The sequence below is a fragment of the Hyperoodon ampullatus genome (assembly GCF_949752795.1).
Source record: "Hyperoodon ampullatus genome assembly, chromosome: 3".
Taxonomy (NCBI): domain Eukaryota; kingdom Metazoa; phylum Chordata; class Mammalia; order Artiodactyla; family Ziphiidae; genus Hyperoodon; species Hyperoodon ampullatus.
Window position 1 is genome coordinate 57,600,637 of NC_136916.1, and position 27,167 is coordinate 57,627,803.

At 37.5% G+C, this 27,167-nt stretch overlaps 1 protein-coding gene across 3 annotated transcripts in view; it reads left to right on the top strand.

The window, feature by feature from the left end:
• Positions 1-27,167, top strand: part of MAP2K5 (mitogen-activated protein kinase kinase 5) — a 260,205-nt gene that overhangs the window by 95,982 nt on the left and 137,056 nt on the right. For all 3 annotated transcript variants that reach the window (XM_079699882.1, XM_079699883.1, XM_079699884.1), the window contains exons 10-13: positions 1,747-1,815; positions 1,908-1,989; positions 15,228-15,289; positions 20,928-20,976. In XM_079699882.1, the coding sequence (XP_079556008.1) occupies positions 1,747-1,815; positions 1,908-1,989; positions 15,228-15,289; positions 20,928-20,976 (262 nt within the window). The remainder of the gene's footprint in view (positions 1-1,746; positions 1,816-1,907; positions 1,990-15,227; positions 15,290-20,927; positions 20,977-27,167) is intronic.

A 27,167-nucleotide genomic window follows, 5' to 3' on the forward strand; every position in this document is an offset into this window, starting at 1 on the left:
TGAATTAATTTTGTTGCTAAATTTTATACAGGAACAAAAATGTAAGTGAATATTGTGGCAAATAACTATTGATTGGGAGAAATGTTTAAATGCTTCTTGGCAGTTTTGCATTACACTTACAGTCTAGTTTTAGTGAGAGCTTTTATAAATAACCCTAAAGCAAACTCTTGATAGAAACTGCCATGCCTTTTTGTACTCATTTTACCCTCCCCCCAATGGATGTCAGGACTATAAAATGTGTGTTTTAGAGATTATCCATTTATTTCGTTGCTCTATCAGCAGTTTGCAATTCAAAATTTATGTTTTTTCCTCCAGTATTGATTATATATATGTGTGTGTGTATACACACACACACACACACACACACATATTCTGCCATTGTAATACAAAATGTGGTTCAGTGTGGGATGGTGTTTAATTAGACTATCATTGGTAATCCTGAATGTTAAGTTTTTATCTAGAAATGTCTAGAGTCAGAAACTCTGCCACAAATCTTAGAAATTATCTTCCAGTTATTTTATTATCATCACTGTCTATTTTAAGTAAAAAACAATTTCCCTTGAATTGGCTTCACAGGAAATGCTAAGTAAAATTTGAATGGTTGATGGTCTTCTTTCTTAAAAAAATAAGTGTTTGAAATAGACTAGAATTTGTTCTAGGTAAGTTTATAAATATACTATTGTACATTTCTGTGTTATGAATTTGACTCAGTGGTTGATATTTTAAGGAAAACCATAAAACCTCAGGGCATACTGGAAAGTGCATGGTCCTTGGAATCAGGGAGGGGCCCTGACATTGCTGGGCCTCATGACTCCTCAGAACCTTGGTTTCTTCTTCTAAAAGAAAGGAATTAGGGACTTCCCTGGTGGCTCAGTGGTTAAGAATCCGCCTGCCAATGCAGGGGACATGGTTTTGAGCCCTGGTCCAGGAAGATCCCACATGCCGCAGAGCAGCTAAGCCCATGTGCCACAACTACTGAGCCCACGTGCTGCAAGTGCTGAAGCCTGCTTGCCTAGAGCCCCTGCTCTGCAACAAGAGAAACCACCGCAATGGGAAGCGCATACACTGCAATGAAGAGTAGCCCCCGCTCACCACAACTAGAGAGAGCCCGCGCACAGCAACGAAGACCCAATGCAGCCATAATTAATTAATTAATTAATTTTTAAAAAAGAAGGGAATTAGATGAAATCATTTCTGAGGTTCCTTCAAGCTCCAACATTTTATAACAGTTTTGGCAAAGAAAGATTACCCACCTGGAAGAATATAAAAACCTGACGTATTTTTAAAACTCCTTATTTCTCTCATAACTAAAAATCTACTTTAATTGTTATTTTTACTCATTGTTCTCTCTGCTTTTGCCCAGTGTCTGAATTACAAGACAATTTTTTTTTTAATGGTTTCAAGGTCATTATGATCTTCCTCTTCTCAAAATAACCAATGTGACCAAAATAGGGTGTATAAATTAAGGGTGTTATAACTTAACTGACTTTTAAAGCTGTTAATACTGACCTTTGAGACCTGGCTTTTTCTTTGATCCCATCAATCACTTGTATACCACCTCCCCCAGTACAAAGTGTTAGACAGATGTGGACAGTTTGTATTACTGGAGGTTGTGGTGGGGAGGAGAGAGGTGGAATGAATAGAGGAAACACCGTATTTTTTAGTTTTTATATTTCATAATGAATATGACTATATTTAATTTAAAGGTGAATAAATGTGTGAATGTTGATTCCTTTATATATTTAGGTCATACTACTAGATATTACACTGGAACTTCAGAAGCAAATTATGTCTGAATTGGAAATTCTTTATAAGGTAATTTTTTTCCTGGTCATTTTTCCTTATAAAGTATGCCTGTGGTATTGGCTTGCAGGCTATTAACTACTTTTGTCTTATTTTTGTTACAGTGTGATTCATCATATATCATAGGGTTTTATGGTGCATTTTTCGTGGAAAACAGAATTTCAATATGTACAGAATTCATGGATGGTGAGTCTTCCCTTTTATAATACTTTAAAAGTGATTTTGGGAGTAGAGTGCTTTAAAACCTGGTTTTGATGTAGGTATCAAGTAGAATTAAAAATAATGAAAATATACTAATAATTACCTCCTTTATGCTCTAAAACATCTTAGTGTTAAGGGTTCCTGTTGTTAAATATTTATAGCTGAGCCATAATTTCAAGAATGTAATTTCATTTACTTTTATTGAAAATTTAAATAGATTAAATACTAGTGTAATCAGTGGTTTGATACTTGATTCTTCCATACAATCTGTCTTCACTTGCAAAGCAGTTGCTCTGTTCTTTTAATGTTTCAATAGCCAAAACAGATATCTTTCTTTTAAAGAAATCTGTTAACGCAATGTCCTGTGTCTTTTAGAAAGAAATCGGATCTTAATTGCAAGATAAGAAATTGTTTTCCAACACAGCTGTTTAGCCAAGATGTGTTTAGTTTTCTTTGGACTCTAGCCCTTTCCTTCCTTCCTTTATTTTTTATTCATTTCTATTTTGATAAATCTTTTTTGTTCTGGATATTTTGGCAAAATGCAAATTTCTTGGTACCCTATCAGTAAAATGATGTCATCATTGTTATTATTTACCTATTTGAAATCAAAGCAGTCTTTAAATTTCACATATTCAATTTTTTAATGTCTAGCTCATTAAAACTCAACATTTGGGAGTTCCCTGGTGGATCAGTGGTTAGGACTCAGTGCTTTCATTGCCGTGGCCCGGGTTCAGTCCCTGGTTGGGGAACTAAGATCCTGCAAGCCAAGCAGTGCGGCCAAAAAAAAAACCCTCAACATTTAAAAAATATACTTAGTTCATTTGGGGGATTCTCAGTATATTAATAATACAATTAGTTCATTCCCCACAAGGCCTCGGTTTTTTTTTGGCTGTGCGTGGGCTGTCTCTAGTTGCGGTGAGCAGGGGCTACTCTTCGTTGCGGTGCATGGGCTTCTCATTGCAGTGGCTTCTCTTGTTGTGGAGCACGGGCTGTAGGCTCGTGGGCTTCCGTAGTTGTGGCTCACGGGCTCTAGGTGCGCGGGCTTCAGTAGTTGTGGCACACAGGCTTAGTTGCTCCGCAGAATGTGGGATCTTCCCGGACCAGGGCTCGAACCCGTGTCCTCTGCATTGGCAGGCAGATTCTTAACCACTGCACCACCAGGGAAGCCCCCCATGAGACTTTTTAATGAGCCATCATTGATACCTTGTTACTATAATAATGTGTTCTAAATTAGTTATAGTAGGTGTCAAGAATTAGAAGTCTTACAAACATATGGGAAGTATGACAATTAGTATTCAAGAAGACTGACTAGAAAAAATGGGTTCATAGAGCCAGTACATGTCATTACTTTATGACTTTTCATCATCCTTTTTTGAATCCTCAATTTTTGTTACATTAAAAAATGTATTTATTAAGATGGTATGTTCAAATACCATAAAATTCATCCTTCTAATGTGTACAGTTCAGTGGTTTTTAGTATATTCACAAGGTTGTGTAACCATCACCACTAGTTCCAAAACATTTTTATCACCCTGGAAACAAATTCCCTACCCATGAGTAGTCACTCCCTATACCCTCTTCCCTCTAGTCCCTGGCAACCATTAATCTACTTTCTGTCTCTGTGGATTTCCCTATTTTGGACATTTCAGATAAGTAGAATCATACAGTATGTGGCCTTTGTGTCTGGCTTCTTTCACTGAGCATAATGTTCTCAAGGTTCACGCATGTTGTAAAATTTATCAGTACTTCATTACTTTTTATGACTGCATAATAGTCCATCGTATAGATCACCACATTTTCTTTACTCATTCATCACTGATGGGCGTTTGTGATGTTTCCATTTTTTGGCTATTGTGAATGATGCTGCTATGTACTTTTGTGTACAAGTTTTTTGTGGACATATGTTTTCACTTCTCTTGAGTATGTCAGTAGGAGTAGAATTGCTGGGTCATATAGTAGCTCTGTGTTTAACACTGCCAAACTGTTCCATTCCATTTTACACCAGTTTGCATTCAGTTTGCTAAACTTGTTCCTTAAACTCTAATAGGTTTTTATAGATTCCTTAGGGTTTTCCATATAGAAGATCATGTCATTTGAAAATAGAGGTAGTGTTACATCTTCTTTTCCATTTTGGATGTCTTTTTTTCTTTTTCTTGCTCAACTACCCTGGCTAAAACTTTCAGGACAGTGGTTTTTTGTTTTGTTTTTTTAAATTTTTTTTTTTAAATATTTATTTATTTATTTTTTGGCTGCTTTGGGTCTTAGTTGCAGCACCCAGGATCCTTTGTCGCGGCACGTGGGCTCTTTGTTGCAGTGCACAGGCTTCTCTCTAGTTGTGGCACGCGGGGTCATTAGTTGCAGCACAAGGGCTCTCTAGTCATGGCGCGCAGGCTTAATTGCCCCACGGCATGTGAGATCTTAGTTCCCTGACCAGGGATTGCACCAGTGTCCCCTGCATTGCAAGACGGATTCTTAACCACTGGACCACCAGGGAAGTCCCTCAGTACAGTGTTGAATGGAAGTAGTGAGAGCAGACATCCTTCTTTTGCTCCTTAGAAGGGAAACTTTCCGTCTTTCACCGTTAAGTATGATGTTAGCTGTGGGTTTTTGGTAGACGTCATTTATCAAGTTTGCTGAGTATTTTTATCATAAATTGGCATTAGATTTTGTCAAGTGCTTTTTTTGTCTATTAAAATGATCATGTGTTTTTTTGTCCTTTATTCCCTAGTTACAGTGTATTACATTAATAGATTTTTGCATATTGAATCAGTCCTGTATAATCCTTTTCATATGTTGCTGGATTCAATTTGTTAGTATTTTGTTGAGGATTTTTACATCCATATTCTTAAGTGATATTGGTTTGTAGTTTTCTTTTCTTGTAATGTCATTGTGTGAGTTTGATATCAGGATAATTCTGTCCTCAAAGAATGAGTTGGACAGTGTTTCCTCCTCTTCTGCTTTTTGGAAGAGTTTGTGAAAGATTGATGTTAAATCTTCTTAAAACGTTTGGTATAATTCACTGGTGAAGCCATCTGGTCCTGGGGTTTTCTTTGTGAGTAGTTTTTGTGGTCAGGTGGCATTTGTTGTCTCTCATTAGGAGAAGTCCAAGCACTGCTGCCCACTGCATCTTGGTATTGGAGTTGCCAAGAAAAACAGAATACAATCAAGCACTGGATTGAACAATGCTTTACTCACATAAAAAAAAAAAAAAAGAGACAGAGCAAGATCAGCTCTAGTAGTGGGTGTCAGTTCCCAGTGGCCAACGGCAGGTCCCTCCTGGCAGTCTGTGCAGGGCAGTTGGCCTGCACATACCCATCTGTGTTGCAGCAAAAGTACCCCCCACTCTGCCCTACTCCCCTGGAGTCAGAAATACTGAAAGCTGGAGGTATGCCTATGGTCCATTGATGCACATGCTTAATCAGGACAAAGGAGTACACATTGAGCGTAAAACAGAGAAAGATATTCCAAAACAAGGAGATAAACCCAGCACAGGTTATGTGGCCTCTTTATCTCTTCGTAAGCAAGTGTTCCAGCCCCAAGGCCCATTCTTATGTGGCCAAGTAGGATTAGCAAGACTGTGTGCATAAGACTGTCTTTCCCAAAAGTTTTTCAAACACTGTGGTATAATACATATATAATTTACCATATTAGCCATTTTTAAGTGTGTAGTTCAGCAGCATTAGTGCATTCACATTACCATGCAACCACCACCGTCCATCTCCAGAACTCTTTTCATCTTGTAAAACTGAAACCCCATACCCATTAAGGCATAACTCTCCTTTGCCTCCTACTCCCAGCCCCTGGTAGCGAATATTCTACTTTCTGTCTGTATGAGTTGGGATACTCTGGATTCCTCAGCTAAGTGAACTTGCACAGTATTTGTCTTTTGGGGACTGGCTTGTTTCACTTTTCATAATGTCCTCAAGATTTACCCATGTTGTAGCATATGTCAGAATTTACTTTCTTTTTAAGACTGAATAATATTATGAGTAGTTTTTAAAATTACCAACCAGTATCTTTATTAGTTATAGTTATAGGTTTATTCAGAATTTCTATCTCTTCTTGAGTCAGTTTTGGTACTTTGTGGCTTTCTAGAAGTTTGTTCACTTCATCTAGATTATCTAATTTGTTGGTAAACAATTATTCCTAGTATTCCTTTGTAATCATTTTTATTTTGGTAAAGTCAGTGTTAATGTTCTCTCTTTCATTCCAGATTTTATTAATTTGAGTCTTATCCCTTTTTCTCTTGGTCAGGGTAGCTAAAAGTTGATCAGTTTCTTTGTCTTTTTCAAAAGCCAACTCTTGATTTCTTTGATGTTTCTCTGTTTTTTTTCTATTGTGTTAGATCTCTGGTCTAATACTTATTAATTTCTACCAGCTCTGTTTTTAGTTTGCTCCTCTTTTTCTGTATTTTTAAGCTGTGAAGTTAGGATATTGATTTGAGATCTTTCTTATTTAGTGTAGGCGTTTGCAGCTATACATGTCCCTCTAAGCACCTCTTTAGCTGCACTCTAGAAGTTTTGATATGTTGTTTTCTTCATTTTCATTTATCTCGAAGTGTTTTCTAATTCCCCACAAAGATAATCCCTCTGATTTCTCTTTTGACCCAGTTTTATTTAGGAGTGTGTCATTTTCCACATTGAATTTGTCCTTCTGTTGCTGATTTCTAATATTCCTTAGAGGTCAGAGAACATGCTTTGTATGATTTCAGTCCTTTTAAATTTATTGAGGTTTGTTTTATGCCCTAAAATATTGTCTGTCCTGGAGAATGTTCCATGTGCACCTGAGAAAAATGTATTCTGCTGTTGTTGGGTGGAGTGTTCTTTAGATGTCTGTCAGGAGTAGGTGGTTTATGGTGTTAAGTATTTTATTTCCTTGTTAATCTTTAGTGCAAATTGTTCTATCTACTGTTGAAAGTGGGTATTGAAATGGGGTATTTTTTGATTGTCTGTTTCTCCCTTCAGTTTTGTAAGTTTATGCATCACATATTTTGGCATTCTGTTGTTAGGTGCATGTATGTTTGTCATTGTTATATCTTCTTGATGAATTGACTGTTTTATCATTATAAAATGTGTTTCTTTGTCTCTAGTCACAGCATTTGCCTAAGAGTCTATTTTGTCTAATTTAGTATAGTCATTCCGGTTCCCTATCGATTACTGTTTGCTTGTTATGTCTTTTTCCATTGTTTATTTTCAACCTATTTGGGTCTTTGAATCTAAAGTGCATCACCTATGGGCAGCATAGAGTTGGATAATTTTTTTTATCCATTCTGGCAATCTCTCATTCAGTTAGAGTGTTTAATTCATTTACATTTAATGTAATTAATGACAAGCTAGAATTTATATCTGCCATTTTACTATTTGTTTTCTTTAAGTCTTCTTTTATGTTCTTCTGTTCCTTCATTACTGCTTTCTTTTATATTAAATAGATATTTTCTAATGTACTGTTTAAATTATCTTGTGGTTTCTTTTACTGTATTTTTAAGGTGTATGTTTGGTTTCCCTAGAGATTACAGTTATCATCTTAACTTATTCAGATTAATATCAACAACTTATTTCAGATTAATATCAACTTCCTTTCAGTAGCGTACAAAAGCTTTGCTCCAGACTTTATTTTATATATCTGTGTGTGTGTGTATATATATATACACAGAGAGAGAGAGAGAGAGAGAGATAGTGAGAGAGTGATTTGTATATATGTGTGTATGTATATGTATGTATATGTGTATGTTTGGGAGGGTGTGTAATTTGCCTCTTTATTGATAGCCTGTATTTGGGAAGACATCATCCTCATACTTTAGTTCCTTACAGACGGTTTCCTTTAGTTATATGGATGTATATTAACATAGCTGATTAAAGATTTTTTTCCAGTAAGTCCAACATCTGAGCTTTTTTAGGGACAGTTTCTGTTGATTGCTTTTGTTCCTGTGTATGGGTCATACCTTTTTGTTTCTTTACATGTCTCATTTTTATTGTTGAAAACTGGACATTTTAAATTATATAATGTGTTAACTCTAGAAATCAGATTCTCCCTCATCCCCAGGGTTTGTTTTTGTTGGATATGTTTCTTTAGTGACTTTTCTAAACTATTCTGTAGTGTTTCTGTCTCCAGTGTATAGCCACTGAAGACTCTTTCAGTTAGCTTACTGGTCAGCTAATGATTAGGCAGAGATTTCCTTAAATGCCTGGGGCTGATAAGTCTCCCAGTCTCTGCCGAAGGGTTCTGAGTGTGTTGGGAAACACCTTCAGTACTCTCCCACTCTCAGAGAGGGATAAGTCTGGTACTCTCCCACCAGTTGATAACTCTGCCTTAGTCTTTGCTTCCTGCTTGTGCTGAGCCTCATGTTCAGCCCAAGGTGACTGCTGAAAGCCTCCTCCAGGCCTTCCTGAGCATGCACATGGCCTTGTGCATGCATATATCCTAGATTCCCAAGAATATGTTGCAGCTTTTCAAAGCCTCTATTTTTTCTTTTTCCAATAAATCTATTTATTTATTTATTTGTGGCTGTGTTGGGTCTTCGTTACTGTGCACAGGCTTTCTCTAGTTGTGGCGAGCGGGGGCTACTCTTTGTTGCAGTGCACAGGCTTCTCCTTGCAGTAGCTTCTGTTGCTGTGGTGGCTTCTGTTGAAGCACAGGCTCTAGGCCTGTGGGCTTCAGGAGCTGTGGCACTCAGGCTCAGTAGTTGTGGCTTGTGGGTTCTAGAGAGCAGGCTCAGTAGCCGTTGCACATAGGCTTAGTTGCTCCGCGGCATGTGGGATCTTCCCAGACCAGGGCTCGAACCCGTGTCCCCTGCATTGGCAGGCAGACTCTTTTTTTGTTGTTGTTTGTTTGTTTGTTTGTTTGCGGTACGCGGGCCTCTCAGTGTTGTGGCCTCTCCCATTGCGGAGCACAGGCTCCGGACGCGCAGGCTCAGCGGCCATGGCTCACAGGTCCAGCCGCTCTGCGGCATGTGAGATCTTCCCAGACCGGGGCACGAACCTGCGTCCCCTGCCTCGGCAGGCAGACTCTCAACCACTGCGCCACAAGGGAAGCCCGGCAGGCAGACTCTTAACCACTGCACCACCAGGGAAGTCCCTCAAAGCCTCTATTGACAGCTCATTCCCCAGCTTTTCCTTTTAAGACTTTTGGTTAGCCTATTGTTTACCTAAACTGTTATCCGCCACCTCAGTAAGTTACAGAGTTACTTGATTGCTTCTAATTGTTTTCAATAAATGCCCCTAAGGAAAAGGTTTTTTGTATAAGGTGTAAATAAAGACAGCATTGCAAGTGGGGTCTTCCAGGGAACCCCCAAACAGGTCAGAAGTGAAACTTTTTTGAGAATGTGGATATGAAGGAGCACCAAATCAGTTCTGCCTGTGCAGTGGCTCTCAGGCTGCTGGAGTTTACTGTGATGGCAGGCTGCTGGTTTTCAAGGCTGCACTGAAGCTGGAGATCAGGCAGTGGGAATAAGGCAAGTTAAAATGCCACAAGCTTGCTGTTCTTACCAAGATTCAAGCGTTGTCCTGAATAAACAATTTTGGGGTTGCTACAATCCTTTGGCTAATTTCAAGAGTTCTGAACAAGTTGATTCTGACAATTTTTGTCTGTTTTTTCATTGCTTTTGTGGAGAAGAGAATTTTCAGAGGACCTTACCCTGCTGTTTTCAGTGATGTCACCTTTTAGTTACATTTTAATACTTTAAGTCCTTATCTTAAAATATTCACTTATAACCTATATTTAACCTCTTTTTTTTTGGGACTTCTCACTCTCTTGACTTGAGCTGCCTGAAGCCCTTCTCCTACTGCTGTTGGCAGCTTCCCTTTACTCCACCCTAACTGGTCCCTGAACACAAAAATTTCCTACTTCTTAAGTTTTGTTCTCCCATTCCCATCTTCTCTGCTATTTCCCATATCAGCTCCTGTAAAACTTTATTACCCTCCCCCAGATTTTACCTACCTCTTTCTCATTTAGAGACAACATAGACTATCAGGTATGAGCTCTCATAATTCCTTGCTTTTCCACCTATAGCTTAGCAACAACTGCACACACCTGATCCACCTCTTACATGAAAAGCTGTTTAAGGTCAGTCCCTTTACATGTGCATCCCCTTGGTAGAGTTTCTCCATTAACCAACCTCTCTCTTTTGGACCTTCATTCTCTCTGTAATAAACAAAATATTCCTCAAAAATACATGGACCAGGGGCTTCCCTGGTGGCGCAGTGGCTGAGAGTCCGCCTGCCGATGCAGGGGACACGGGTTCGTGCCCCGGTCCGGGAAGATCCCACATGCCGCGGAGCGGCTAGGCCCGTGTGCCATGGCCGCTGAGCCTGCGCGTCCGGAGCCTGTGCTCCACAACGGGAGAGGCCACAACAGTGAGAGGCCCGCATACCACAAAAAAAAAAAAAAAAAAAAAATACATGGACCAAAAACTATGTGCCATCCTCTATCATTCCTTCTCTTCCCTTCCTATCTCAATTAAACTTCTCGAGAGCATTGTCTCAACCCTAGTTCTGTTCTGTTAGTGTAAATTCTCATTATTTATTTTAATCTTATATTAGTTGTTTATTTCCAAGTAGTAATTGAGCACTTTCTTTCAGACCGTGTTCTAAACTTGGGGGACAACAGTGAACAAGACTTAATCCCTGTTGGCATGGGGCTTAAATTCTAGAAGGGGAGACAAGAAACATACAGCACACTCTCAAAGAGGGATATGTCTAGTTAGAAGCTAAAGCAGGGTAGATGATGACTATTAAGGAGAGGAGATGCTATGTTGCAGGGGTCCCCAACCTCCGGGCCATCGACCAGTGCTGGTCTGTGGCCTGTCAGGAACCGGGCCTCACAGCAGGAGGTGAGCGGCAGGCGAGCAAGCAAAGCTTCATCTGCAGCTCCCCAGTGCTCCCCATTGCTCACGTTACTGCCTGAACCATCCCCACACCCCACCGTCCATGGAAAAATTGTCATCCACAAAACCAGTCCCTGGTGCCAAAAAGTTTGGGGACTGCTGCTATACAGGACGGTCAGGGATGGCTTCTTCTTCTTCTTTTTTTTTTAAACTAAAAAATTTTTATTTTATTTATTTATTTTTTATACAGCAGGTTCTTATTAGTTACCTATTTTATACATATTAGTGTATATATGTCATTCCCAATCTCCCAGTTCATCCCACCACCGCCACCCTCACCCCGCCACCACCACTTTCCCCCCTTGGTGTCCATATCCTTGTTCTCTTCATCTGTGTCTCTATTTCTGCCTTGCAGACTGGTTCATCTGTACCATTTTTCTAGATTCCACATATGCGTGTTAATATACGATATTTGTTTTTCTTTTTCTGGCTTACTTCACTCTGTATGACAGTCTCTAGGTCCAAGGGATGGCTTCTTTATGGGAGTAGCATTTTAGCAGAGACTTTAATGTCAGTGAGCCAGCTCAGGGAAGGTCATGGGGAAGATCTTCAAGGCAGAGGATCAAGTATAAATGCTCTAAGGTGGGAAGCAAGCTTGGTGAAATCAGGCCCCACAAGAAGGCCATGGTGACTTGAGAGTAGTGGTGAGAGGACCTGGGGCCAGACAGGAGGCCAGAGAAATAGGCAGAAGCTAGACTGTGTAGGCCTTGTAGGTCATGGTGAGGAATTTATGTTTCAGTCTGAATTTGTTAGGTTGTATTGGAAGGTTTCAAGTAGGGGAGTGATGTGATAGGCCTTCTCATTAAGTCAAAATTAAATTCACGGGCTTCCCTGGTGGTGCAGTTGTTGAGAGTCCGCCTGCCCATGCAGGGGACGGGGGTTCGTTCTCCGGTCTGGGAGGATCCCACATGCCACGGAGCGGCTGGGCCCATGAGCCATGGCCGCTGAGCCTGCGCGTCCGGAGCCTATGCTCTGCAACGGGAGAGGCCACAACAGTGAGAGGCCCGCGTACAGCAAAAAAAAAAAAAAAAAAGATTAAATTCACTCAGAAATACCCAAATATAGCATCTCGGAATCTGTGTACATGTATTCAGATTACCATCATGGGAATAAGTTGTTTCCCCCAAAACCCATGTTGCAAAGAAAGAAATGGCTCTTTATTTTTTTCAACTGGAAGAGACGAAGAGAGTTTCTGAAATTTTTGCTTGTGGCTCCAGATTTCAATTTTGTTAGTATTAATAATAATCATGATCATTTTAAGGAAAATGTTGGGATGAATATGAAACTAATGTTGCTTGTTCATTTACTACATATCTGTTTATCCCACATGCAAGACACTACTTTATGTTGTAGCCCTGTAAAACACAGACCTTACCCCATGAGTTCTTTTGGCTTAATTACATGAAGATGATAGCCCCAGTTCATCAACAGAAATGTGTAGTTGTTTGGCAGTTGACATGGAGTTTTTGCTATTCTGTTAGCACTCTTCCTCCCAGTTCCCATGGTGGATAGTGGCATGCAAGGAAATGACTGGCTAGGGATGATCTGAGGCCAGGGAACCTGAGGAAGTGACAGGTCACAGAGAGTAAACCAGTGACCTTGGAATCATGAGGAGAAGGTTCAAAGCAACCATTCAACAGATAAACAAGTATCTATATGCCTTGAATATCAATGCCTCAGCTAACATTAAACTGTCTCTCTGAGTATGTGTCATATAGTAATATCACATTGCAGTGAGACTAAAAAGTTCACCTGTGATTCTCAAGCTATGTGATGTTATGGGGAAACCTTTTAGATCTTTACAGTTCAAAGGTTCAGATCTTTTCCGAGTTCTGGCATCAACTGACTCATGGCTGTGACTAGAACACCCACCTCTCTGGATTCAGTTTCCCTCCTCTGTCAAATAAACTCATTGGGCTGATCTTTAAGGTCCCTCCAGCACTAATGTTTGATGATTTGATGAGTCTAAAGATTGCCTAGGCCCATAGGATAGAAATGATAGTAAAACTCAGTAAAAATTCAACGGAAAACCCTCTGCCATTTTTAGCCTGGTAAGAGTTATTTTAATTGCATGAGAACTCATCCGGCTTAGTAGGAACTATTGATTCTAAGTGGATCTGCCACAATTTTTTTTTGCCTCTGACAGTATCTCTCTCTAATGATTATGTCAAGGACGAGATGAATCTGTGATGACACAAAGCCAGCTATGTAAAGATTTATCCATATGGATAGCTAAGGAGAGTGGGATATAACTGAGATTAAGTAGATATTTAGAAAAATCAGTGAATTACCTCAAAATGGGATTCTTTTTTGGCTTGTTCCACTAATAATGGTGGTAATGTAATCTTTGGTTTTTTGATTTAGCTCGTTGACTACTATCCATTTAGCTAATTAAGCCCTGATTTATAGCCTATGTAAAAATAAGTCTTCTCTTAGCATTTCTTAGTAGTGTATGTGAATAGATTTGCACCTCCTAGTTTTGAGCCACTCAAGCTGTTCACTTCGTAAGGGATTGGCCCACTAAACTACATTTCTGAGGATTCCAAATACCAACATGTAAAGCTTGATCTTCTTGAGATTGTTCTTCCTTGCAACTGCCAATTCATCTGAAAGATCGATGAGAACATGAAATGTTTTTTCTACCGTGTTTTCACTTTTCTTGCATCTGTAATAAAAATGCCATTTTAGTAAATAAAGATGGCTCACCTCATTGCAGAAGTGTCTTTTTTTCATTCTCTTCCCAGTAACACCCAGAACCAAAGCGTAAGGTGTACTAACACTGTGGTTTTCCAGCTTCTTGTCAGAATCTGGAAACTACAAGCCAAAGTTAATGAAAGAAGTGATCATTTTCCTGCTTTAAACAAGATAAATACAAAGCCAGTATCTTTATATATATGGAATATATATTGATATAATATTTTTTACAGGGAAAAATAATTTTTTCTCTGTTCAGCTTTAGGAAAACTTGACATAAAAATAATTATATTTGCAAAATAGACTTAACTGCATTTGAAAAGGATAATATGCTCCATGTTAACATCTTACGAGGCATACTTATAAAGCATCCAGTGGTAAAATTGTTAAATATGAATTTTTAGCCTCTGATAGAAACAAAAATTGTTTCTCAAATATATTGGATAATTCCTTTATGGAACTGAAAGACTGTACACCTCACCTTGACTCAAAGAAAGGTTATTATATGTGGTTAAAATAGTTCTCATATAATCATATCATTAATATGAGTAAAGTAGTGGTTCTTTGCATATCTTCCTGAAATTCTTATACTACTTGTATAAGATTAAAAATTTAACAAGCATACTCAAATTTATACTTCCAAATGAATACTGGTTCCTTTGAAATAGTTTCCTGGGAAAGTTATGCCGTTATTTTAATGATGTTATTGTTGCTGCAAATGGTTTGCAGTCCCTTCTTTTGAAACTGTCTTCAGAGCAACTTAACTTAGCTGATAAAATTCATGGCGATTTAAATTCATTTATTTATTCATCTGACAGATATTTATTGAATATGTACTCTCTGTTAGTTGTGCTGATTTCTAGGTTGATGAAAATTAAAAACAAACAACATGACCCCTGCCTTTATCATGTTCACAATCTAGTGATTTTGTTTTTTGGAAACCACCAAAAGCTGAATTTGGTGAAGGTGAAGGATGTCAGTGAATACCATTTTAGTGAAAAAATGTTATGACATAAGGAGTTTTTTTTAACCTCATAAAGTGGTTTTCAAAATTATATCAAAGAGAATTTCCAGAGAAGAAAAAAACATTTTGTTCTAAGATAGTATCTTTGGAATATGTTGATTGCTTGTCATGGTACCTAATTTAAAGGGTAACATTCATTTGATGTTAACATAACTATTTTACTTTATTAGTTTTTATGTGTATTTTGAATTTTATACGTACCAGCTTTTGTTTGGTTAATATGAAAATTCTAAGATAGGGTCCTGGTTTACCTTTGAGAAAACTGTTAACACAAGCTAGATGCCTAGATATGATTGTCCTATTGACCTTTAGTTTTGCGTATGTATTTAAGTTTACATAAAGTACAGATTCTTAGCCTGTCCTTCACTACTTTCCTTCAGTTTTTACATGTGTATGATTATACACTTGAGAATAAAATGAAAGTATCTAGTTATACTTCATCTGGAAGTATGATTATGTCATAAATATTGATAAAATTGGACTAAAAAGCTAATTTTACCCTAGACATCCAGTGCATGATGTCAGTAGAGAAAAAGAAGTCTCACAATGGATCCACAGAGGAGGGGCCCAGTGCACTTCTCTAGTAGTTTGATTTGTTGTAACACAACATGTTTGTTTCTACAGGGGGATCTTTGGATGTATATAGAAAAATTCCAGAGCATGTCCTTGGAAGAATTGCAGTGGCGGTGAGTATATGGCTTCAACTCTATAAAATTTGGGTGATTTAATCTCTATAGTCAAACATTATTCTCCTTATATCCTCAGGATTTTTTTTTCTTTTTCTTCAATCCATGCTGACTGCCAGGGCCTTCTTAACTCTCTTATCATTTTTGTCCTTTCTTCTTTTCATAGACCAACCTACAATAATGACATAGACACATAACAGTTTTCAGGCTTATGGATATTCTTTTTTTTGGCCACGCCATGTGGCTTGCAGGATCTTAGTTCCCTGACCAGGGATCGAACCCGGGCCCTGTCAGTGAAAGGCCAGGTCCTAACCACTGGACTGCCAGGGAATTTCCTGCATATTCTGACCTGTTCTAGTTTCAAGTATTTGCAGGGACCTTACTACTCTTGTTAACCAGTAAAACTTCCATGTTCTTTGGAAAGAAAGCTGTTTTAGGGACATTTTGTAGTTATAGGCATATGATTAGAAAATACTTTAAAAGCCTAAATTAATAAAATAAAACCATCTATAACAAAATAGTACTTTAGTCTTAAAGATTTTTGCAGACTTTTTATGTACTTGGTTTTTAATTTTTTCACCACGTATATCTGGAATTTATACCTTTGTGATTTCCTCTTTTCTATATTCACTAATTTAAACTGATCAACTGTATCAACTAAATTAACATTACTGTATAAACTCCAGATTTCAAATTTGGAATAACATAGGCTAAACAGTGTCTAAGAGAAGTCGTGGGTGGTGTAATAGTAAACAGTTGCTAAACTAAAGGCGCTCTGATAACTTAAGCAGTTTAGTGCAGAACAAAGTGATTATACCATGTACCATTTAATTAAATGGCTGATTTTCACATTCATTATACATCAAACTGACAACACAGATCCTTTAATCCAACATGGACACTTATTTAGTCTTAGTTCATTGTAATTCACAGCTTTCCTTTTTTCTTTCTAATTATTAGTGAGAACTGCCCAGGGTGATGAGAACTTTCCTTCCTGATGCTATTGCTGCTAAGTAGCTTCTAATCTACATGTTTAGGTAGATGAGTATGAAATTTGACTACTTAAAGCACTATTTTAGATGAAAATAAAAATGTTTCATTTCCTCTTTTAATCTCGGGGGGAATGAATGCTTTGTGGCTTTTGGCAGTTCTTAGCTCTAAAGTTTAAAAACGTGTATTAAAGGGCAAAAAAAAAAGGAGGGATACCAATTGAAAAAGCAAAAAGTATATGAGTTCTAGACTCAATTATCTATAAAGCTTGGCTAAAATAGGAATCTGCCTTCTTCAGTAGAGAAGCTTGTTCTTCCTGGATTTCATAAATCTTGCCTCCCTCTTGTGTAGGGCAGCCACACAAGGCCATCAGTGTTTTCAATTCTCCTGGAGTGGGAAGCCTGTGAAGTGAATGGAGTCAGAAAAAAAAAAAATCCAGCTTCAATGCAGGGCTTACCTAATTGAAAATATGACAGTGATTTTAGCAAAAGGCTTTTGAAATAAGTGCTAGCCAAAGCATTATTTGTATTTAACCCTTACATTTTAAAATATGAGGCTTTTTTTTTTTTTTCTAAAATGTGTCCAATTTCACCAGCTTTTATGGCTTATCAGGTCATAGTAATGAAAATTGCCTGTGGCCAGAGTAAAAAAAAAAATGCTTTTGATAACTTTACTCTTCATCTGCCACTTTTTATAAACTCTGCCAGGGCCTAATAATACTTCCAAAGTGTGTTTTTTTTTTTTGTTTTTTTTTTTTGTGGTACGCGGGCCTCTCACTGTTGTGGCCTCTCCCGTTGCGGGGCACAGGCTCCAGACGCGCAGGCTCAGCGGCCATGGCTCACGGGCCCAGCCGCTCCGCGGCATGTGGGATCTTCCCGGACCGGGGCACGAACCCGTGTCCCCTGCATCGGCAGGCGGACTCTCAACCACTGCACCACCAGGGAAGCCCCAAAGTGTGTTTTTTTAATGAAATTTTAGTAGACTACAAAGTTGGTTAATCCTTTGTTGCAGCTAACAAACACCAGTGGAAGGGCTCTACCAATCAAAATAAGACTAGCAGATTGATGGTTTGTAGGACACGATTTGTAAAGTAAATGTTCTCACAGCCTGATTGGGTTCCCAGTACCCTTGACCATCACTCCTCTAGTGTTCTGAAGACAGCATCAACATCATTCCCTTGAGTTCCCTCAGGGAGGCCAAGGAAGCACATGGGTTCTTTTGCCAAGTCAGAAGGAAACAGAATCAGGAGAGAGGAGGGAAATAGGTGTATATTGAGTACTTCTTTATGAAAATCATTGATAAATGTTTTATGTACAAATATTATGTCATTTACCCTTCACAGTAACTCTATAGATGATTGTACATACTTTATACAAGTGCAAGATGAGGTGTAGAAAAGTTAAACAGCTTGCCTAGAGATATCATGTAGCTATCAGTAATAATTAGAACCCAGGGCAGTTTGACTCCAGGCCCCATGCTCTTTCAATCTGGTTTCCTAAGAAAATGAGAAAAAAAAAGAGGAAGAAATGAATGGGAGAATGAAGTTTAAAAGTAAAAAAGAGAAGTATGAATGAGAGAATACTAGAGTAACACATACAACTGCTTCAGATTCTTTGCATGTCTTAGAACCATATCTAGGCATCTCTTCCTCCCCAGAGTAACTTTATTTTCCGGGTTCTAATAGTCTGGCATGCTATACAGGTCCACAGATCCAACATTCATTACAGGATAGACCCCTGTCAGCCTTTATGATATGTTGTTCAAATTTTCTCTTGATGCATGTATGGCAAGAGAATATTTTCCCAGAAAAAGAAATCCATATAAACTGGTTGATTTCAGCCTTACAGCTTGCTCAGTGATTTTTATTACTTTCCACTTGAATCTGGTCTCCTATAAAGAGGAATGCCTTTCTCCCTTTCCCTGCCATCTAACACATTTTATTTTTCCTCTCATTTTTGAAGCAGTGACACTGTGTACTGTATTTTGAGTGCTAATGTTGATTGAAGTTGTCCCTGAAAGGCTGTGCACTTGACATGTCAAGGAGTGAGTGACTGACGGCAGATATAAGTACTTTTAGTGTCAAGGCTTTGTCAAGTCGTTGTGATATCTAGCTTACTGAATACCAATAATACCCCTAGATTTTCAATGGACAGATTTCTAGCTCCCCATGCATTTATTCTTCTTCTAAAGGAAAATGTAGTCTATTTTGATAAAGTTGGAAGAATAATATTTTCTTTTTGAATCTCCAACAAAACTTATAAATTTAGCAAGTATCATAAAATCAATATTTGTTTTACTTTTTCTCTGCCTGATAATCTGAATATGGTGGATTGCCTTCCCCTGTGTGTTTTCTGATTATTCATTTTCTGTGGGACAAATTTTCAGTGGTGAGTTATCTTTAATGGGAGAGCTTTAAAATATGCAACTAAGCCTATAAGTTGAGAACTTTAACCCTATTTCCAGAGCTCAGAGGGTGATTACTTCCAGCTAAATAAGATGACGTTGTCCTACTACTCAAAGGAAAAATTGTTTTTATTATTGATGTTATTTTTATAAGCATTTAAGGGAATATTTTTGTCCTGTTTCTTCCTTCTGTGTTAGTTATTCCTATTTTCATATTTTCTTTTTTTACTATCTTACTGTTCAGAGTACATGTGTTTTATTGTAATGCCACTTATTCTGAATCCTGGAAGAAATCATTTGCTATAGTTATGTATTCTGTTCTCTTAAAATAGAAAAATACATCACAGAATTGATTATAATGCATTAGCAAATTTTTCAGGAGTTCATTCCACTCAGTGAGAACAATTAAAATATGTTAAATTCTGCTCAGCCTTAGTTGATATAGATTTTATCTTCTTCTAGACCTTTAGTATTTGGAAATCGGGTTTTTCCCTTGGCATTTCTATTTTTAATATTGCCCTTGGTCTTTTTTGATCAACTAAAATCCTTGCATATTTAGCACCAACCCTCTTTTCATCATTCTCAAGGTATGTAAATTACTCGGTTACTTCTCATAATGGTAGTTTTTCTTTTTCTTATATTCCTGACTCACCTAAAAATTTCTATAATGATGCGTACTTTAAAATTCTTACAGTAAATTTTTAATAATGGTGTGTTCATTGTATCTGATACCTAATTATGAATAGTCAACCTTGAAATTGGTAAGTTCACACTCGTGTGCATACAGGGTCAGTGGGTATGAATAAAAACATATGCATCTCCTTTTACAGCTATTTCTATATAAAGATTTTTAAAGCTTTTAATGATTAAATTTCCCACACAGAAGGTAGCACTTATAACCCATGTACTTAGGGTCTTGGAAACATCTTCTCTTCAGTACCTTATTCAACTAATTACTCTTAACTCAGTCTGTTAAATTAAAAAAATCTAAAATCTAACTCAGATGTTTGTATTTTCTCATTTTATTTCTTTTACTTGCCCTTTCAATATTGTCTACATGATTCCACACATACTTGCATCAGTCAGACTGGCTTGTGAGGATCATCATCTTGATATACTTTGTTGTTTCCTACCCTAATATCATTTAAAATATTTGGGGGGAGACTTTTTAGTTTGAAATTATTTTAAACTTCCAGAAAACTGGTGAGAGTAATACTAAAAATTCCCAAAGATGCTTCACCCAGATTTCCCAATTGTTAACAATTAACCACATTTGATTAAATATATATGTACAGATTTTTTTCCTGAAACATTTGAGAATTAGTTGCAAATATCATGACCCTTTACTCCTAATTATTCCAGGTGTGTATTTCCTAAGAACAAGGACATTCTCTTACATCATCACTGTATATGGATCAAAATTAGAAAATTAGCATTGATACATCATTATTATCTAATCAACAGTCCTTATTCAGATTTTGCCAGTTGTTCAGTAATACCCTTTATAGACCAAAAGAAAAAAATTTTCCAGTCCAGCATCCAGTCTTGGATTATACGTTGCATTTAGTTGTCATGTCTGTTTAGTCTCTGTTAATCTAGAACAGTGTCTCAGTGTTTGTCTTCCACGACCTCGATATTTTTGAAGAATGCACTGCCCCAACATTCTGATCATATATTTTTACCTTGGCTTGAATGCTTTTTTCACTTTTCTTCACATCAATTGAATCTGCCACTCAGGGCCTGGCACTTTGGTAAAGCCTTCCTGACTACTGTCAGGGGAAGCGGCCTTTAGTCCACCCATTGCCCTCATTAGTTAAGTTTTTAAAAAATGTCTCTCCTTGGTCATAAATGTCATGACTTAAAAAAATTTTCTTTTCATGTACAGAAGTATAGAAAATAAGTGAAAATCTTTGTCCCTTTTTCCTGTCCCTCTCCTTTCTGCCCACACCACCACTGAGAACTTCGTCAGTGGACTTCCAGGTCATATTATGTGAACACATATCCATTTCTTTCATTCATCGTACCTTATCTTCAGAACATTGTGAGCTCATTAAAGGAAGGAACCTGTAGCTTATACATTTGGTGTCCCCATAGCGCCTGACACAGAAATGGGAGGTGTTCAATAAATGCATGTTGGTTAACAGACTTTGGAAGGAAGAAATTACGGCTGATATGACTATGTGTTTAAATGTGGAAAGTTCCTTATAAAAACCATCATTGTCCTGTTTTCTCTTTCTCAATTTAGGTCGTTAAAGGCCTTACTTATTTGTGGAGTTTAAAGATTTTACATAGAGGTATGTACTGGCTTACAAGCTCTGACTTAATTTGGGGTAGGGTGGGGAGCTCTCTCTATACCTTGATTTTTAAAGTGAATAAATGATCTAATATTTAAGCCAGGTGATATATTTGGTAGTCAGTAAGATGGCTGCTTTATAAATGTTACTTAAAATTTTTTTTCTTCCTTAACTACTCTGATTTAGATTATAAACTTGGTATTGTATTTTTGTGAATATTGTTTACTAAACATGTAAAACGGTGTTTTTCATAGTATTTGGAAATGACAGGATCTTATTTTTCTTAACTCTAGTTAATTGCAAAACCTTCACTTTCTATACAATTGCATCCCTTCCTTTTATTAACATTTCAAATATCCTCATGCATTGTTGCTTAAGAGATTGCTTTACATACCTTGAAAGTGAAACTTTAAATAAGGGATTGGTAAGTGCATCAGCAATTAGTCTCCTAGTCTATTAACAGAACACATGAGAAGAAGAATCAGATAACTGTTGAATGTTGCAAAAGGAACCTCCCTTTGCATTTTTTAATATTCCCAAAATGTCTGAATTCATTTGGAAGTTGGCCTAATGTTACTAACTACTGTTTAATTTTACACTTCTGCTCAGCCTAGCTTTATGCACATTTGGAGAATGCAGCAACATACACATTAGATGTGATGAAAGGAAAGTTTTGTGGGTTTTTTTTTTTAAGCTGTAAGGTATGAGAGAGAGAAAACAACTGATGTCTTCAATTGTAGTATCACATCTGTCACTAAGGGTTTTTTTTTGTTGTGGTGGTGGTTTTAATATCCTAGTGATTCCAAATTTGTGCTTAAATCTTCCTTCCTCTTTTGAAAAGGGTATGTAGATTTTGACAAGCAAAACTTTCAATTCAGTTCTTGAAGGTGTTTATGCTGATTAAATGGAATCATAAACCAAGTTTTTCTTTAAAGCCAGTCCACTCTATTTCTAGAGTATATAGTTGGTACACAATGTAGATATAGGGAGAGTGAGCTGAGTGTGTATTATTCTTCCTGGGAATAAATAAGCATGTGAATACATCTGGTGGGTGAGAAAAAAATGGAGCATTTTCTCCTGCAAGATTAAGAGAGAATGGTCGTTAACATAATATGACTTATATTGCTTCAATGTACTCCCACCTCCCCACACTCACCAACTCATAAAGTGGTTATAGCCATTTTAATAGGAATTAACACAGTGGTCAATTCTTGTCATTTTATTGATTTTTATGGACATCTGCTATCCATTTGACAAAGGAACTCAAGGAAGTCATCAATGCTCCGTAGCAAAGCCTTCATTAAAAGGACTTTGCCATGGAAATGCAAATGTTATTTTTTTAATTAATTTATTTTTATTTTTTATTTTTGGCTGCATTGGGTCTTCATTGCTGTGTATGGGCTTTCTCTAGTTGCGGTGCACGGGCTTCTCACTGTGGTGGCTTCTCTTGTTGCGGAATATGGGCTCTACATGCACGGGCTCCAGTAGTTGTGGCACCTGGGCTCAATAGTTGTGGCTCGTGGGCTCTAGAGCGCAGGCTCAGTAGTTGTGGCACACGGGCTTAGTTACTCCACAGCATGTGGGATCTTCCTGGACCAGGGCTCGAACCAATGTCCCCTGCATTGGCAGGAGGATTCTTAACCACTGGACCACCAGGGAAGTGTCCTGCAAATATTATTATTAAAGAGATCCTTAGGCTCATCCTGTACTCTGGGCACACAGCATAATTCTGGTTTATAAGAAATTCTCACTAGCGATAACTTTCTGTGAGGACTCTTAGTAGCACTAAGAACTATAGTAGATAGGAAAATACTATTCAGTTATTCTGCAGTCATCTTTGTTTTTCTTCTTTAAAATCATTGGTTTTAGTTTTACTCTTCATCTGGAGGAATAATTGAATTTTTCATTCAAAATGGCATCTTGATGGACATGTTTCAAATGGATTTATGTCTGGATCTAAAAATAAAGTCTAAAGTGTTCGTCAGAGTCCTGTACAACCACCCTGTAATCACTGTGGGCAAGTGTGGTTGACCAGAGCCTCTCAGAAGTAGGTAGGTCCTTCTCCCCAGCTGTGGTTGCAGTTTGGGCTAAGAAGGGTTCTTTGATCAGTGACGTATGAGGGCCTTAGTGGTTTGACTGATTTTGGACATAGAGGTTTCAAAAAGGAATCCTAAGCCTGTACTTCTCTTTTTAGTCTGTACTGGCCAGTCCAGTTCCCACAGAGAGTAACCACTATAAAATGCCACTGGTTATGGAATGAAGATATCTGTGAGAGGCTGAGTGGGGATAGTGATAGTGGGCCAGCTGACCCTCTCAAGGGATTTCTGTTTTAAAAATTTATTTATTTAATTAAAGTATTGATTTACAATGTTGTATTAGTTTCAGGTATACAATGTTGTGTTAGGTACAACAAAGTGATTCATTTATACATATATACAGATTCTTTTCCCTTATAGGTTATTACAAAATATTGAGTATAGTTCCCTATGCTATACAGTAGGTCCTTGTTGGTTATTTATTTTGTATATAATAGTGTGTATATGTTCAGTTTTAAATAAATACCAGTAAGTGAATGTGCATCTGCATCTGTCTAGATGGAAAGACTAATGAATTACAGTGCAGATGAACAGTTATTCCCCAGTAATTATGGGTACTCAGCTATAGAAATAGTATGCTGTGGTAGTATACCTCATTAAACATATAGGTTTAGCTTTTTTTTTTTTTTTTTTTGCGGTACGCGGGCCTCCCACTGCTGTGGCCTCTCCCGTTGCAGAGCACAGGCTCCGGACGCGCAGGCTCAGCGGCCATGGCTCACGGGCCCAGCCGCTCTGCGGCATGTGGGATCTTCCTGGACCGGGGCACGAACCCGTGTCCCCTGCATCAGCAGGCGGACTCTCAACCACTGCGCCACCAGGGAAGCCCTTAGGTTTAGCTTTTGAGTTTCCTTGTTATTTGTGGAAACTTTTACCTTCCAGATTTAAAAGTACGTGTTTTTACTGAAGAGTAGAAGAAGCCGGGTGTCCCTGAAGAATTTTGTAAGGCTTTGTCATGAGAAATTTACTCTAGATTGAGTAGTTAACTTAATATTTTAGAGGTTTTCTCTGTATTTAATAACTTGGATTTCATAAAAATAAGATTAAAGATGCCTTTTTATTTACCAAAAAGCTATTTAATTTTGTCCTTGATTAAAAAATTGTAGCTTTTTAGATCAGTTCAATTAAAGATCAGAGCTTCTAAGTTCAGCTAAGGCAATTAAATAGGTAATATACTTGTTTATAGACTTTTGATATGTAAGCTTATTGCTATACCTTCTTAAAAGCACATATCCTAATTTTTGCTTTCTTGAATGATGATGGGAGTTCTAGCTGAATATGTGTCACGTTGTCAAATCAAAGATAGTGGTCCTTCTGCAAGAGGGGGAGCCCGGTACAAGCGCTGTGAGAAGACAGAGTGAAAAGATGGTGAAAGAGAAGCACTAATGATTGATCTAAGCCTCCTTCTCCTTTGTCTCGGTCTAAGTACCTGTGTTCTCCTCTGACTGTCATTTTCTTCCCTACCAAATGCCGCCCCTAAAGACCAGGGTCTTGTACTTATGAACACAAATTTTAAAATATTAAGAAATGGATATATATTCAGTTATCTAATGAGAAAAGAGGATAAACTGTTTCTCACATTTAAATGGCTTCCTTGAAGTACAGTGGTCCTGGATTTGTAGCTGTAAATATATATATATGTGTGTGTGTGTGTGTGTGTATGTATGTGTATATATATGTACATATATGTGTGTATATATAGTTATATATGTGTATATATGTATATATATGTGTATATAGGGGTGTGTGTGTGTGTGTGTGTATATATATATATATATATATATATATATATATATATAGTGGAATTTATAAAATATAGTTAATGACTTCCAGACAAGCTGTTGAAAATCGAGTCTTTCCTATAGTGCAAACCCCTTGAGGACTGTAGAGCAGAGTAAAGTCTGAGCAACAAGCAGCAACAGACCACCCATCCATCCCATGAAGCTTGTTAGTCTGGTACAAGTTAGTTTATTTGTGTATTATGTAAACTGTAAATTTTTTTAGGAATTGAAGTGTATCAGTTGCCATTCATAATGGATCATCAAATGTTATATTCAACCAGGTTTTACTTTTGTTTATTTTGTTCTTTTTAAGATCTGGTTGAGATGATATATGTGAAAGTGCTTTATAAACTTTCAAATATTAGTAATGCAGGTATGTTTTAATTATATAATAACTATTATTAGAATTAAGCACTTTATCCTATTAATAAGCATACCTCACTCCCAAATCAAGCCAGGGAGAAAGTTTATTATATTTTGTATTACCAGGTGAAAAATTATGAAAATCTTTTCTTCAGGATAAACATGTGGTATCACATGAGGAAATAATTATTAAAACTGTTTGAAACTTCCACCAAGATTAACTACTGTGGAAAAATTGTCTGTATTAAAAAGCATTCTTGTGAGCCCTGTGAGCATAGCATGTACTGACTGAGTAAAAACAAAGAAAATGAACAGTGAGAAAGTCTGTTAGGCCAGATCTGACATTACAGCAAACATTGCAGCTTAACTTCAAAACATACATCGCCACTAATGAGGTGAGAGCCCTGCATATTAATAAACCTACAGCTCCAGTCACAGCCATCATTACCCACATCAAACATAAATACAAGATTAACACCTATGCCATTTCTTTGGAAGATGTGAGAATGCCCTGGCATTAACTGCTCTCTCTTTCCCTGAGGATAATAAATAGAAATGGAAGGGTAATGAGAATAGAACTTAGATTAAGAAAATAAAATTGGCAGTCAGGCTGGGGCAGTCTTACACAGATGGAGAAGTTTATAGAAAGAAAAAAACCTAGATAGTTGGTGTCCCAGGATATTTTTGTATATATGAACCTGGTTGGTTTCATCAATTTTCTCTAACAGGAGAGCTTTTTTATATTTTATATTATATATATGTGTATTAAAAATTTTTTTTGTATTATTCTGAAGGCAAATGCTGCCCAAATAGATTTGTGATTGGAGAAAGTAAGTCTTGTGGTTTCAATAAGCATGTTAGAAATTTCATTTTCTACCCCTGGCTCTACTTTTTATAAATCTGGCCTCATACATATTTTCCATTTGGTGCCAAAGCCAGTGTTTTTAATTTGTTCATGGAGCAACTATTTATTTTTATCCCTACCGTGTTCCAGGCAGTTGTCTATGTAGTTGGAATACATCGATTTGTATAAAACAAAAGATTTTGACACTCATGGAACTTATACTCTAGCTGGGGTGGGGCAGGGTTGGGAAAGTAATGTCCATAAGTAATGAATATAATAAAAAAATAAATACAGAGTGTGTTAGAGGGTAGTTATTAATAGGGAGAAAAGAAAAAGTAGATCAAGCTTAGGGGAGGCAAAGGGCAGGTTGCAGTGTTCATCAGGTAGGCCTCATAGAGAAGATGGGATTGAAGCAAAGGCTTGAAGGAAGAGAGTTGCTAGACAGGAAGGTATGTGGGGGAACAGAGCAGAAGATGCTGGTGGGATGTGCGTGGCGTGTTCATGGAACAGCAGGGAGGCCAGCGTGTCACGCTGAGGATAGGGGTGAGGGTATTATCAGCTGTTAGGCAGTGTTACAGTAACCAGGTGAGTTATAGAAGCTCAGGTCAGGGAGACAGTCGTGAAGATGGGGAGAAGTGGTCACATTCTGAATGTATTTTAAACGTAGAGTTAGAATTTCCTGATGGATTGCTTGTGGATTTTTAGAGGAAGAGAGGAGTCAAGTTTGCTTCAACTTTCAGCAGCAGTTCAGTGTGATAAAAAATGTTTCCTGCTACATTTTTTTTTCTGCTAAAAGGTAGACCTTCACTAAAATTAAAGAAAAAACTGATAATATCAAGTGCTGACAAAGAATACAGAGCAACTGAACTCTCATACATTGCTGGTGGGAATATGAAATGGTCCAGCCACTTTGGAAAGCAGTTTGGTACTGTCCTACAAAATGATTTGCCAACCGCACTCCACGTGGCTTTATTCATAATAGCCCCAAACTGGAAACAACTCCATTGTCTTTCAACTGGTGAATGAATAAACAAATTGTGGTACATCCAAACATAGAATAATACTCAGCAATAATAGGGAACAAACTAGTGATTCATGCAGTGACATAGA